Source organism: Abrus precatorius, unplaced genomic scaffold, assembly GCF_003935025.1.
Source record: "Abrus precatorius isolate BTA unplaced genomic scaffold, Abrus_2018 Scaffold8, whole genome shotgun sequence".
Lineage (NCBI taxonomy): Eukaryota > Viridiplantae > Streptophyta > Magnoliopsida > Fabales > Fabaceae > Abrus > Abrus precatorius.
The window spans coordinates 10,234,137-10,250,566 of record NW_020874428.1 but is presented as its reverse complement, the minus strand read 5'-3'; the positions used below and the strand labels follow the sequence as shown (position 1 = coordinate 10,250,566).

Here is a 16,430-nt window from a genome sequence, read left to right as displayed (position 1 = left end):
TTGATCATTAGGAGGCTTTTTAAAAGCCATGTAAGAGACTTGGATGAGTCTCAAAAAGAGAACATCTTCCACACAAGGTGTTACATTAAGGAAAAATTATGTGCACTCACTATGGATGAGGGTAGTTGTTCAAATTGTGTAAGTGTGAGGTTAGTTGAAAAACTAGGTTTAGAAACAACCCTACACCCTAAGTCATACAAACTTTAAGGGCTAAATGAAGAAGGTGAGATGAGTGTGAATAAACAAGTCACCATAGGGTTTACCATAAAAAATTACAAAGATGAGATTGTATATGATGTAGTACCCATGGAGGCAGACTATTTGCTTTTAGAGAGGCCATGGCAATTTGATAAGAATGCCACCCATAGTGGAACCCCAACAAGATATCTTTTGTGCATAACTCTAAGAAAATCACATTGATTCCTCTAACACCCAAGCAAGTAATGGAGGATCAATTAAAAATGAAAATCAAGAGAGATAAAGAAAAAGAGACCGAGGGCTTGTCCAAGGACAAAAAGCCCAAGAAAAAGGAAAAAGAGTAAAAGAAAGTTTCAAGAGATGAGGACAACAATGAGCTTGCCATAAGTCTGAAGACGAAGGGATTTCTTACTAAGATGCAAGATGTGAAAAGAATCCTTTATAGTGGCCAACCATTGTACCTAGAATGCTATATGAGTCCTTTGACTCTTGCCACTACTCCTTCTTTGGATAAAAGAGTCAAGGCTCTTTTACAAATTTTGAGGTTGTGTTCCTTAAGGAAATTTCTAAAGAACTACCACCTAATCGAGGGATAATACAAGAAGTAGATTGGACACCAAGTGTCTTTTTCCCCTTAAAAATTCATATATCTCATTCCTTGCACATATAGGACTTGATATAATTAGAATTTTCCTATATTCTTTTGAGATGTGGTACTATAGACATAGATCGTTTGTTATAATTTTTGAGTCTAGGCATTTAGGAACACATATGTTGTGTATGAACTTGATCCGATTTCCAATTAGTAATAACATGTTACATTTAAGGTATAATTCATTAGACATGATAAGCAATAGGTCAAATGTTTTCTCATTAAGTAATAATGCAATCATATTAACACATGACCTTGTAGATAATGATGAGTTCATACCACAAAGTAGAATGCATGTATCTCACATTTCTTATACTCCAACTTTGTTAAGACATTTCACTTCATTTACTAATAATCATGTCTTTCATAGTTTTTTATGTGCTTTCTTATGGACATATCTCATTAATTCTTGTATGAGCTTTTACAATAAAATGCTAAGGGTCAAGAGGCTAATCTTTGATTAAGGTGGGTTCTTTCCATAACTAAGTACCTGATTCCTATCCTTCACATTTCTTGAGACTTATTTTGTATCTTTTTCTTTGTAGGCAAACTTGATGGCTTGCATTAGGAGCTTAAGGATGCTTCAAATTCATGGTCGAATTCTTCCCAAGAAGGAGGGGATGATGTGATCCTAGGAGCCAGAGGATCACCATATATACACTTTTTGTACTTGTTTTATTCATGTTTAGAATAATTTATGTTGGACCTTGTATTTTGACCATAGACTTGCGAAGCCCATTGGGATTTGAGGTGGAGTCTCTTATATTTTTGTTTGGGCTTGTATTGGGCCATGTTTGAGGGCATGTATTCAACCCAACCCCCATCCCGTTTGTTTACCTTGTTTTGAGGCCCATTAGAGACCATTCTGAGCCTTGAGTTAGCTTGCCTATATATAGGCTAAATCCTTTATAAAATTCATATTGAAATTCATTTGTATGGTTTTCTTACTTTTGTGAGTTTGAGTTCTCTAGGAATTCTCTCTAGAATTCTCTAGGATCCACTTCTCTTATCATGGAACTCCTCCATGTGGTGAGGCAAAGAGGCTTATCTCTAATCCTTTAGAGTGATGCTATTCATTCTTAATCCATTGTTTCTTCTTTTCCACTTGAATTTTCTCTCCTTTGGTTCCTTCAAAATCCAAGATCCACTTTTTCCTCCATGGCAAATTTGGCTCAGTTTTCATGGATTGCACTAGTAAGGAAGTGTTCAACATCTTAAATATCTGTTTCATAGGACTTTCTTGAAGAATGCTTCAAGAAACTTATCAACATATCTTAAAATAGATTTGTTATTATCTTTATACGATACAAAACTTGCATTTATATAACCCTTTACTTTTAATTTAAAATTTTCGTAAAAAGAAATTAATATTTAGTTCTTTTCAAATACTTAAAAATAGTTTTAACCACTTCATTAAAAGATGTGTAGATTCATTATCTTACAATTGATTAGCAGTATCTGTCAACAATGAAAGACTAAAATTAAATTAAGAATATTATTTTTATAATTTTTAATAAATTAAAATATTAAAAATTGTATAACTAGCATCTCTCCTTCCCTTACACACTCAGACTGTTGATCATCATTTTTTTTTTTGCTAGACATATTAATGTTTCCACCGCTATCTTGGCTTAATTTGTTTTACAATTAAAAAAAATTAAATCTCACATTTTATGGTAAAATTATATGATTTATATTAATTTATACACATGTCAATTATACTTAATGATTTAAACTTTTTTAAAATTAATGTCATTGATTTTTAAATTAAATAATTATTTAATAATTTTTACTAAATTTTAAATCAAACAAATACACAACATAAAAAATGCAAATTACTCACTATCACAGCAAGATCAAACATGAGAATCAATAAAGAGGCTTAAAGTTCACATGCAAGTAGATGATTGCACCATGTCTTGTTAGATTATTTTAATAATCTTATTATTGTGGCCTATATAACTTATAACATGACTCTAATTAATGATTTAATGTGATGGTAATTAAATATAAAATATAGAGTCATAGAGGGTATAATTGTAAATAAAATTATAAGGAAACTCTCCCCTCTCCCTTCAGATAAATAAAAGAGCGGTTACCAAATAAGGGTTACAACATTCTCTATTTTCTATCACTTTCACGGTCTCTAAGTGTGCTTACGGTAAACGCAAGAATGAAGCTTTCTCTCAACCATTTGAGAGGAGCTAAAAGATGAAGGAAAAGTTGGGGAAGATACAAAGGGATCAACGACATCAAAGAGAGAGGTAACATCAAGGAATAATAGATTCAGGTTAGTTATCTCTAAACCCTTAATTGTATGAGAACCATGTGTTGTGTTGTGAGAACAACGTAATTGAAGATCTAATGGGAAATGGTAATTTCATAATAGTCATTGCATAATGGAAATCACATAATGGATTAAAAAAATTCTAACAGTTGGTATCAGAGCAAGGTTGTGAATTTCGTTGATTCTCCATAAGAGATTAGTTCTCCATTAAAGTTTTCCCCAAATTACATGAACCCTAGGTATTTTATATGATGGATTGACATAATTTTGATGTTAAATAATTGTTTTGAATTCAATAATTGAAAACCTTAAGGTTTTGGAAGTTAGAAACATTGGATTTTGAATCTGTAATATGAGCAAGGCCATATATCAGTGAGTAGGGCCATGCATCAGGGAGCAGGGCCACGCATCAAGAACAAGCATGGCTGTGCTTCAATGAAGCACGACCTTGCATAATGGAAGCACGACCTTGCATATTATAAGCATAGCCATGCTTTAAGAAGTAGAGGCATGCATCAGAAATGAGCATGGCCCTGTTTCATCGAAACACGACTGTAACGCCCTGAATTTTGGTAATATTAATTATTATTATTCTTATATATATATATATATATATATATATATTCATATGTGTGTTGATTTATTTAAAAATGATGTTTATGTATATTAAGTACATGGATGTGTGTATATACGTGTATGTATGACTGGATAGGCTGAAAATGGGCTAAGTGCCTAAGTACAGGGCGTAACACTGGGTTGTTCTCGCTGCAGCGAGAGGATTCTCACTGTAGCAAGAGAGCTCTGGGAGGAAGGATTGAAACTCTCACCTTCTCACTGTAGCGAGAGAGCGACAGTTTGGGGTGCATTTCTGGGTGCAGTCTCGCTGTAGCGAAAAGGCATGTTGCTGCAGCGAGGTCCCCTCGCTGCAGCAAGAATATCTCCCTATAGCGAGAGTGTCACGACCAGAAAATGATTTAAAGGGGATTAGGGTTCGGGGAGAGTAATTTCTCCCTCTCCCTTCGAAATTCTTTAGATTCTCTCGTTCCCAAACCCTTTTCCACCGATTAAATTGCCTTCAAAGCCGTTCGGGAGATAGATTGAAGGTTAAATCCGTGTGGGAAACGCTTGGAGGTGAGTTTTAATGGTTAGGGTTTCAGTTTTTCACCCTTTTTCTCTATTTTCGTGTTTTCCCTGTGTTCTCATGGAATTTCTCAATGTGTTTAGGACAAAATCCGTGAGGGGGAGCACTTCGTGGTGGATTTAACGTGTGGGACGTCAATCCGAGGTAAGTGGGGACTCTACCCTACTCCTTTATGTGTGATTTGCTGATATTTTGTGTGATATTGTAATGTGGCTGAATAGAGAGTAGGAAATTGCTGAGATATGTGATGTGGGCATTTGTACCATTTATACATGTGTGTATATCTGAATGAACATTGTGAAAATGTAGGCCCGAGGGCTGTGTAATATGAATAGAAATAGGCTAAGGGCTGTGTGTCTTGAATGAATTGTGGGCTATGTGTTGTGTGTGCTGTGAAAATGAAATGTGGGCCTAGTGCCGTAAAGTTGAACAAATATGGGCCTAGTGTCGTGTACTGTTAAATGTGGGCTATGTGCCGTATACTGAAATATGTATGATTGGGGCGTGTAACACCATTGTAATGTGCTATGAATGGTTCAGTGATATACTGGGGATATGAGAGATGAGGACGGTAGAAATACCTTAGGGAAGAGGGAGTGGTGGTGACACCGACTGTGGAACGGGTGCACCACGGGCCACACACTCTCTTCTTGACTAGACCTCTGACCATAACCTTTGCTGAGCAACCTGTGACTGCCCACGTGGTATCCATGAGACGGGGATAACCGACGACCATTCATGGTATAAATCTGTGATCACAGTGTCAATGTGAGTGTGACTGGCGTGAGTATGCATGGGTTCATGAATTGTGCTTATGGATGTGATAATGTTGTCTGTGCTTGTATTTGTTTAATGTATTGGAAATGTTTTGGAGGTGAGACTCTATGCTTAATTGTATGTTTTGGTAGTGTAGAGTACTCACCCTTACATTCATTTTTAAGGTAATCAAGACGATCAGCACCAGACTCATTGAAAGGGGCAGATGAAACTGCTATAGGACTAAGATTTTAATTTAAAACTAATGTATTTGAATGAGTCCTGTAGTAGTGACTTGATAGAAATTGTAAACCCTTTCCTTATTTTAAAATATTTTATGAAATCAAGGATTGAGAACCTTATTTGAAATGAAATTTATTTTATTCCAAATTTGTGAAATTATGATTTATCGAAATTAAACATAAGGTGTTACAACGACCATGCATCAAGTAAAAGCATGGCCGTGCATAGTAATTTTATGGCAGAATAAGGAATATAATTCATAAAATATATAGATAATTTTATAATTACATCAAAGTGAATTTTACTCACCAAAGTGATTAAATTCTCAAGTTAATTAATTCTAAATTACATTATCATAATGAGAACTTCACAATTTAGTACTTAATTTTAAGGGTAGCTTATTGGTCAACAAAGTGGCATGGCTTTAAAAGTTTTTTAAACATTTAATTATGTGTTGTAAATTGTTCAAAATTGTTTGATGCTATATGGTAACATGAAGGGTGAACAATTTAGCTCATTAATTATTACGCTAGGAGATCGCTCAAAGGTGGATTATTGCATATGATTAATGACATTAAGGAGACATGTAAGCACTTCATAATATGTTTGTATATCCAAAGATAACTTGCATATTAGTTTGAGTGACAAGTTATCGATTAAAGTTGTTTATTAGCATCATTATAGATAAATTGTGTATTTAGGCATTACCCAAAGGTAAACTTTAATGCATAATTGATAATGGTTGGCTGTCTGAATCTATTAAATTTATTCAAAGCATAAATGTTTAAGCATATATTAAATATTTCAATCCCTATGAATACGTATGGCATGAGCGATGGCGTAGTCAAGTTCAATGGGCTCAATTATGATGATTAGGTTGAACAAGTTCGATTCCAGCTAGGTATTATGGACTTAGACCTAGCAATCATTATGGAATAAGAGCCTGCAGCCATCACACAGACCAGTACTGAAGAAGAAAAGACTCTTTGTGAAGCTTGGAAAAGGTCGAACAGGCTGAGCTTGAGCTTGCTGAAAATGACTGTGGCTAAAAATGTGAAGCCATCGATGCCAAAGATTGAAAATGCTAAGGAATTTATGGCAAAGATAAAAGAGTATGCACAATCAGATATTACTGACAAGTCCGTTTCAGGTACCCTGTTGACTGAGCTGACTACTAAGAAGTTTGATTGGTCACGGCTCATTCATGACTATGTGACTGACATGATCAATCAAGCGGCAAAGTTGAAATCAATGGGTATGGAGGTAAAGGAATTCTTTCTAGTACAATTCATTTTGAACTCACTCCTTCCTGAGTTTGGTCAGTTCCAGGTGAATTACAACACTATTAAGGATAAATGGAACATACAGGAGATTAAGGCCATGTTGGTTTAGGAGGAAAGGAGGCTGAAAAAGGTTAAAGAACACTCTGTCCATCTCACATTTCATGAAGGGGCTAGTAGTAGCAAGGCTAAGCCAGGTAAAAAGGACAAGAAGAATAAGGCCTTATTAAAGGTTCGTGAAGGCCAAATCCATAAGGGCCAGAGATGCTTCTTCTACAAGAAGGCTAGATGCTTCAAGAAAGATTGTCCGAAGAGAAAAGTTTAGTTCGAAAGGAAAGGTATATGTTATGTTTCAATATGCTTTGATTCAAATCTTTTTGAGGTACCTAAAAACACCTGGTGGTTAGATTCTGGTGTAACTACTCATGTGTCACATGTAATGCAGAGATTTCTTTCGATTCAGCCCATAAGCGGAACTGAAAAGTTCTTGTACATGGAGAACAAAATGAAGGCACGGATAGAAGAAATAGGGACTTATAGGTTGATCTTTGCATAGATCTAGAAAAGTGTCTTTATGTTCCTGAATGTGCTAGAAATTTGGTTTCTGTTGCAAAGTTGGACGAATTTGGTTTTAATTTTAAGATTAGAAACAGTACATTTTTTTTGTATAAACACTCGTACTATTTTGGATTTGATACATTAATTGATGGTTTATATCATTTCAATCTTAATGTTAAATTTGCTGAATCTCTATTTCACGTTGAGAATGCTGTTAATAGTAATTTGAATGTGCGTAATAAATGCTCTGCTTTCTTGTGGCATCAAAGGTTATGTCACATATCCAAAGAAAAGATGATGAGGCTAATGAAAAGTAAAATTTTACCTCAGTTGGATTTTGTTGACTGGGATGTATGTGTGGATTGTATTAAAGGAAAACAAACCAAATACACATAAAAGAATCCAGCCACAAGAAGCAGTCAACTCTTAGAGTTAATACACACTGATATTTGTGGTCTGTTTACATCCCATCTTGGGGTGGTGAAAGATATTTTATTACCTTTATTAATGACTACTCACGTTATTGTTATCTGTATGTGTTGCATGAAAAATCTCAATCAGTGGATGTCTTACAAGTGTTCATTGATGAGGTGGAAAGACAACTAGATAGAAAGGTAAAAGTTGTGAGGTCAGATAAAGGTGGTGAATATTATGAAAAATTTGATGAAAGTAGACAATGTCCAGGCCCATTTGGAAACTTTTAGAAAGTTGAGGCATATGTGCATAGTATACTATGCTTGGTACACCACAACAAAATGGTGTGACTAAAAGGTTTAATCGTACTATCATGGAAATGGTTAGGAGTATGTTGAGTTACAATTTTTTACCTATGTCTTTGTAGATGTATGCATTAAAGACCGCTGCATATCTGCTTAACAGAATTCCTAGTAAGGCAGTTTCAAAAACTCCTTATGAATTGTGGACAGGAAAGAAACACAGTTTAAGACATCTTCATGTTTGGGGTTGTCCAACAGAAGTAAGAGTGTATAATCTACATGAAAAGAAGCTTGATGCTAGAACCATCAGTGGTTATTTCATCGGCTATCCTGAGAAATCAAAGGGGTATAGATTCTACTGTCCTAACCATAGTATGAGAATAGTTGAGTCTAGAAATGAAAGGTTCATTGAAAATGGTCAGTTTAGTGGAAGTGGTGAAACACGAAAGGTGGAAATTATAGAGACACATGCGAAAACTCCTGTAGTTGGTGTCTCTTTTCAAGTTGTTGTTCTCCTTGTTGTATCACGGTCACACAACATAAAGAAACAACAAGTTAATGTTCCAAACCCATAAGAACAACATATAGAGGATGAACCAGCTGACAATGTGCAAGTCACAAATGAGCAAGAGGAAGGTAAACCACAAAGTTAATGTTGAGGAGGTCTGTAAGGCAAAAAAGACCTGCCATTTCAAATGATTATGTGGTTTACTCACTTGAGCATGAATGTGACTTGAGTATTAATGAGGATCCAGTTTCATTTAAGCAAGCCATGGAATGTTGCAATTCTGAAAAGTGGTTGAATGCCATGAAAGAAGAGTTAAAATCAATGAGTGACAACAAGGTATGGGATCTAGTCAAGTTTCCTGAAGGTTCAAAATGAATCGGTTGCAAGTGGGTCTTTAAGACCAAACGTGACTCAAAAGGCAACGTTAAGAGATACAAGGTTAGACTTGTTGCTAAAGGATACACTCAAAAGGATGGCATAGACTATAAAGAGACCTTCTCTTCGGTTTCAAAGAAGGACTCTTTAAGAATTGTTATGGCTTTAATGGCTCATTATGACTTAGAGCTTCACCAAATGGATGTAAATACCGCCTTTATGAATGGTGACTTGGAAGATGAAGTTTATATGGATCAACCAGATGGCTTCTTGACCGCACGTAAAGAAAGTCTAATGTGTAAGTTAAAGAAATCAATATATAGGTTGAAACAGACTTCCAGATAATGGTATCTTAAGTTCAATGATACTATCACGTCATATAGTTTTGTAGAGAACACTATTGACCGATGTATTTATATGAAGGTCAGTGGGAGCAAGTTCATCATTTTAGTCCTGTATGGTGATGACATTCTTCTTGCTACTAATGATGCTGGGTTGTTGCATGATGTAAAGGAGTTTCTCTTTAAGAACTTTGAGATAAAAAATATGGGTGAGGCCTCCTATGTGATTGGAATAGAAATATTCTGTAATAGATCAAAAGGATTATTGGAATTGTCTCAGAAAGACTACATCAACAAAGTATTAGAGATATTCAAAATGGAAAAGTGCTCATTAGGGGGTGGATCCAATTCAAAAAGGAGACAAGTTTAGTAAACTGCAATGTCCTAAGAATGAGTTGGAGCGGAAAACAATGGAATCTATTTCCTATGCATCAGTGGTCGAGAGTTTAATGTATGCTCAGACATACACTCGGCCTGATATCAGTTTTGCTGTTGGAATGTTAGGTCGATATCAAAGTAATCGCAGAATGGACCACTGGAAAGCTGCAAAGAAAGTCTTTAGGTATTTACAAGGCACCAAGGACTACATGCTTACTTATAGGAGATCTAGTCACCTGGAAGTGGTTGGCTACTTGGATTCAGACTATGCTGGATGTGTAAACTCAAGAAAACCAACCTTTGGCTACATCTTCTTGTTGGCTGGAGGTGCGATTTCATGGAAGAGTGGAAATGAGTCCATTATTGCTACGTCTACCATGGAAGCAGAATTTGTGGCATGCTTTGAGGCCACTATTCATGCTTTGTGGATGTGGAACTTTGTCTTAGGGCTTAGTGTTGTTGATAGTATAGAAAAGCCGCTAAGAATGTATTGTGATAATTCTGCAGCCGTCTTCTTCTCTAAGAATGATAAGTATTCAAAGGGAACAAAACATATGGACTTAAAATACTTATCAGTGAAAGAAGAAGTGCGGAAACAGAAAGTGTCTATTGAGTATATTGGTACTGATTTAATGATAGCGGATCCGCTAACTAAGGGATTGTCCCCTTAAACGTTTTCTGGCCATGTTAGTAGAATGTGCATTATAGACAAATCCTTGTTAGTATAATTGTGTGATTCACATATATGTATATAGATTGATTTGAGTTGATCCTGTGATACTTAGAAGGAATCATGTCGTTACATGACTTGTGACCGCCATGATCCGATCAACTTAAATCATTAAAAGATGATGACTTGATATTATCAATGATATGAGCACTTACAGTTCATTGAATCTTCAAGTTGTCACATAGGCCAAGTGAGAGATTGTTAGATTATTTTAATAATCTTATTATTATGGCCTATGTAACTTATAATATGACTCTAATTAATGATTTAATGTGATGGTGGTTAAATATAAAATATAGAGTCATAGAGGGTATAATTGTAAATACAATTATAAGGAAACTCTTCCCTCTCCCTTCAGATAAATAAAAGAGAGGTTACCAAATAGAGGTTACAACATTCTCTATTTCCTATCACTTTCACGGTCTCTAAGTGTACTTACGATAAAGGCAAGAATGAAACTTTCTTTCAACCATCCGAGAGGAGCTAAAAGAGGAAGGAAGAGTTGGACAAGACACAAAGGGATCAACGACATCAAAGAGAGAGGTAACATCAAGGAACAATGGATTCATCTTAGTGCTCTCTAAACTCTTAATTGTATGAGAACCATGTGTTGTGTTATGAGAACAATGTAATTGAAGATCTAATAAAAAATGGTAATTTCATAATAGTCATTACATAATGAAAATTACATAATGGATTAAGAAAATTCTAACATATCTTCCTAAGCAAGTAACGAAATGCATCGAGGTATCAATGGTTTCCATTCAACAGACAATTATGCTATCTTTAACTAAAAATTTGGTTTACCTGTTGCCAATAGCAATCTCAGCAGTATAAATTCTTAAAAATTAATAAAAAAAATCAAATTGAACCATAAAAAATGCGTTACCATTGGAAGACAAATCCTTAAAGATACCTAATAGAATTTGACAAGAGAGGAGAAATACTCACATGTTTTTGTAATTTTATCAATCAGCCGTATATATATATAAGTTCTATTTACAGAAAAATTATATTGGAAAAAATAATAGAAAAAATCTCCTATAAACATGTTAGTAGAATATCTTGATGAAGAGAATTGATGTTAACCAACATCAATTATCCAAGTAATTTTTTTGCGGTTATTTCAAAATATCATTTAATATTTATTCTCAAGATTACTTTTGAGATTTCGTGCATATACAGCGTGGCATATATCTCATGCATGTTGATACTTGTAGAGTCGAATAATTATTGTAAAATAACAAAAAAACCATTTAACGCATTTCGATTTTATACTGAAAAATAATCATAATAATTATTTACTTTTAAAAACTAACTACACATTGCAAAATATATAATCAATCAAGTTCGTAATCTTAGATGAAATAGTAGAAATATCCATAATTAGATTATGGACAAATTAGTATCTTTATGCAACAGCTGTCTCGCTAAGTCCTTATCATGGTTGCAGCCTTGTTGGCGGACAACTTGTTCTTCGGCTTTGTTCGTCAGTAGTAAAACTTTAGCATTCTTTTTCAAATCCCTGAATATGGACGTTCCTCCAAACATCAACACAAAGGATTGGTGGAGAAGTTCGATAGGTTTTCTTTTTGCCAAAATTAGGTCAATGAAATTGGGTCAACTCTCTAGGAGTAGGCAATTGTAAATTACCTTGTGGTATGCATGTAACTTCACCGTTCACCATATAATCTTCTAGCCCATGCTGATGTAAAGCTAATACAAAACTTGGTCTTTTCAAATGCGGTTTTTAACACCAATTTTAACCACAATATTTACATTATTTAAAAAAAAAGAAGTAATTGCGACTATCAATGACATTTCAAATCTTCAAAACCGTGTTGAAGCCTTAAAGGCATAAAACAATTGTCATGTATCCACTCCACTTTAATTTGTATTCATGCTTCTTTTTAATATTCTCAAGTATCGTTGTCTTTGTCCGTTCGTTCTTTCTTTTTTTAAAAATATTCAGCATAAATACTCAAATTAACGAAGGACAAATAAACCGGTTGCTTAGAAGTTTTCTTTTTCTTTTTGTTAAACAATGTGTGAAGTTAATTTTTCTTATCTAGAAAATTCATAATTGTATCTCAAAGCTATTAATATTGCTCCTTCCCTTCCTTTCAAAAAATTAAAATGAAAAAGCTTTTTATCTCTTAAGCTTTTGCTAACTTTACACTAAATATTTTAGCTCATTACCTTAAAATCAGACCTCCAATTTTCTTACAAATTCCTTTAGCATTTGTTTAGAATGGGGTCAGAAAGGATTTTAATAAATATATTTAATATTATTTTTAAAAAATAAAAATTTATAATTTTCTTAATTTAAAAATAAAAACACGTCCTCCTCTTACCTTCTAAAAATTACCTGTCAAAGATACTTTCAAATGATTTATTATGCATATATTTATATCACAGACGTACTTTATGAGACCCTTCTTTCTTTATTTAATGCTTTTATTCACTTTTTTCTTTCCTTTTGCATACTCGTTGTTATGTTCATCTTTTATTGCATACATTTATATGAATGCCCCGCACCACATATTCCAGCCTCAGTATAAGAAATAGAATTCCATTTCGAATGCATCAGTTTGCTTTCTCTCTTACCTGCCCACAGCCTTTACCATATTCAAGTGGCTTTCCAACTACACCTACAATCATTCACAGTAACAAGAAATTATATACATAGAAGTGGTTGAGACGCAATCATATACAATAAAGTTAATGCCCTACTTCAAATATTCAATGGCTAGATTCTCTAGAACTGCTTTAGCTTCATTCTACCATTCGTACCCAGATTTGTTTTTTATTTCTATTTTGTTACATAAATATCTCTCGCACACTTTCATATCGTCAATATTACATTAAAAGGTCCATCTATTATTATTAATATATCTGATTTTTAATTTTTAATAAATTTTTCACTTTAATATGATTCCTTATATTTTTTTTAATTACTTTAAAGCAAATGCATTAAGTTTCTTTAGACTACTGATTAAAGAATTAAAAACAAACAATTATTAAAAATATTATTAATGCAATGTTCCTATAATTTTTAATGTATCACAAGTCAACATAAATTTTAATAAATATTTTTACTTTTATTTCTCTAATCGATCTTTATCGTTAGTGCTCGTCAATAAGCCCTTTACTTTAGTAAGTCTTTTTTTTTAAAACAATTTTCTTTACCTAAAACATTCAAAATCCTTATTTTATTCAAATAAATAAAGGTGTGTGATACATTTTAAAAAAAAATTGAATTCATGATTAAAAAATTTAGTAAAACATTGATGAAATTTGAAAAAAAAATTATAGAGTGAGATTAAAGTTTTAAAGAGGAAGAGTTTTTTTTTAAGAGAATTTTAATATTTCGAAGAAAGAGTTTAAGCGAAAGATGGTTTGAATGGTTTAGTTTCAAGAAAATAAATAAATAATTAAAACTTTTAGATTAAAAGAACTGTAAGATGGACTTGATAATAGTAGTTTAAAATTTATAAAATTAGTTTTAAGTGAAAAATATTAAAAGGTTAAAAGTGAAATTAAGTTTAAATAAGTAATTAATTAATGAAAATATCATAAATTTTTTAATCTTTATAAAAAAATTATTTTATTTTAGTTGCTATATTTATCAAATTCAATGTGTTTTTGCTATTGCACTAAAGACTAAATTAAATAATTTTTGCATTAGAATAAACATATGCCAAAAAAATGAAAACAACGTAATATTAGTACTTTTAAGAGAAGAAAATAAAATAAATAAAATTTATCTCATAAATTAAAATTAACTTATACTATTTTATTTTTTTAATTTTTTAAAGATAAATTCTTTAAAATATAAATTAATTTTAAAATATGACAAATATTTTATTTATTCTATTTCAATATTTTCTTACAAATACTTTTTTAGAAACTTACTTAAACTGAATTTATAAATATCTTGCTAATATTTTTGTAAAGATATTGATTAAAAATAATAAATAAGAATTTTTTAATTAAAATTATGAGAACAAATGTATTATTATATTTTTTAATAAAAAATGAAGTTTTAATTTTTTTTTATACTGATTATCATTAATGGAACTAGATACATGATAATTTTGCAGAGGGTGGGGGTAAGTGATAAATGATAATTTTTCATTATAGCATAATCCAGCTGTGGTACCGCCGCATACAGCTGTCATGGTTGGCTTCAGCAATCTCTTTCCTACTTTCTGGTAATAGTTCCCCTTCCTACTCCACACACTTATTGCATCCAATTCCATATATCACCATCTCCCAAAGCCAAACTTGACGGAGAGCCACTTTCATTCGCCAATTTTCGGCAGTTAGAATAATAATTCATCACTTGTAGTTTTCTATGTCCATGAAATAAATTGAACTCTTCCGTGTATTCATGCACTCTCTCTCCCCTTCCCATTCCATTCCCAATAATGCAACCTACATCCATAATATCACCCTCCTAGGGTCGCCCACGAACATATACATAAACTATGTGACGCAATCATACAGGGGAATCGATATGTACTAGGTACTCTCATTTGATTTGACCTGAAACACACGCCGCCATATTACAACTTGTCCTTAAAATGACATTGCATACTCACCCTCACCAGTTACAACCAAACACTAACTGTAGCACATTGTTACCCTCGTAACGTTAACTTGTTTCGCATAATTTTTAATTGATGGCCCACCCTTAAGGTAAATATTGTTTTTTCTTTGATCTTATCCTCCTCACTTGACTACTCGCTGCTATGATATCCAAATATCAACTTTTGGATTAGGCAATCGACACATTAAGTGTTTAAAAAACACCTCAAAAATCTAACGGGAGTATACTCATTAGGTTGTGAACGAGACAACCATGGTAATAAAAAGAGTTTCGTTATTTTAATCAATAAAAGAAGATATAGTTTATCATTATTATTTATATATTTCTCATGTTTTTAGACATTTCTATAAATACCTTTAAAAAATACACTCTAAAAATATCTCCTGTTAATTATACATAAAATTCTTTTTAACAAAAATAAAGAGAACCGTGTCCTTGAAAGCCAGCCATATGGATACTTTATCCACCAAGCAATGTTACTTCATCTCGCCCTCAGTTCTCGATGCTTCCAAGACCCCTTTTCAGTTTACTTACCAAATTTCCCTCATCAGTCACTAACACACCAGTTTCCTGATTCAGGTTTCTTCCGCGTATGCACCACCACATCACAATGTCCCACTTACACATATATTCGATTATTTATATTAATTGACACGTACTTAGTATTTACCCCCTCGTGTTCAAACCTCAAACAACTCTCGTCTGCTATAAATACCGGCCCTCTTACTTCTCATTCCAGCAATCAACATCTCCAATAACAATATATACACCTTGAATTAAACTCCCTTTTGCTATAGCCTATAACCATGACTCTCTCTAAGCTTCTAGTTGCTTCCCTTCTTGCATCGCTTCTCCTTCTTCATCTTGTTGATGCAAACGACCAACCGGTATGATTAAAATATTCTGCCTTTTCCTTTTGGTTCATGTCACATGAACCGAGCTAGTGTTAATTATTTTCATTCTTTTTACTTAGCATATACTTAATTAACTAATTTATTAATGTTTGGAACCGCAGGCAAACGCACAAATACAGGGTTCTCTGCTTCAGCAAATGGGTACGTAAATACTAAATTGCAAGCACAACTTTAAAACACAATTAAGTCATTATTTTAATTGATATGAAATTTGAACGCAATTAATTATATATATATGTGTGTGTGTGTTGGGTATAACTATAGATTGTAATGGAGCATGTTCTGCGAGGTGCCGTTTATCATCGCGTCCAAGGCTTTGCCAAAGAGCATGTGGAACTTGTTGTAGACGCTGCAATTGTGTACCACCGGGCACTGCTGGTAACCAAGAAGTGTGTCCCTGCTATGCCAGTTTGACTACCCGTGGTGGCAAACGCAAGTGCCCTTAGACCTTCAAGCTCTATAAATATTAAATACCACCATCTCATGCATTACATTATGTTATAAATAAATAATAACCTTAATTGGTTCGCAATCACTCGCATAGCATGTTGGTCGATGTGCTCTCAAGGTTATCGTCCCGTTTTCAATACGTGTTGAATCGCCGAGTTTTGATTTTGATGTATATTTACAAAATTATTTATTGTATTCTGAATTTGTGATTCTGTTCGCTTTTGTTGTTTATTGACCTTCCTTCTACTGGTGCACCATTTATGATTAATAAGAGTTTATTGTTTAATATTT

At 33.3% G+C, this 16,430-nt stretch overlaps 1 protein-coding gene across 2 annotated transcripts; it reads left to right on the top strand.

Annotated features, from left to right (window-relative positions):
* The first annotated feature begins 15,515 nt into the window (after positions 1 to 15,515).
* On the top strand, positions 15,516 to 16,430 carry LOC113847282 (snakin-2-like). Of its 2 annotated transcripts, XM_027476281.1 has the most exons (3): positions 15,516 to 15,662; positions 15,791 to 15,830; positions 15,954 to 16,430. In XM_027476281.1, exons 1-3 carry the CDS (start codon positions 15,582 to 15,584, stop codon positions 16,133 to 16,135), a joined length of 303 nt encoding a protein of 100 aa, XP_027332082.1. In that variant the 5' UTR covers positions 15,516 to 15,581; the 3' UTR covers positions 16,136 to 16,430. The 2 variants fall into 2 exon arrangements, with proteins under 2 accessions (XP_027332082.1, XP_027332083.1); XM_027476282.1 differs by lacking the exon at positions 15,791 to 15,830 and having other exon boundaries at positions 15,523 to 15,664; positions 15,949 to 16,365.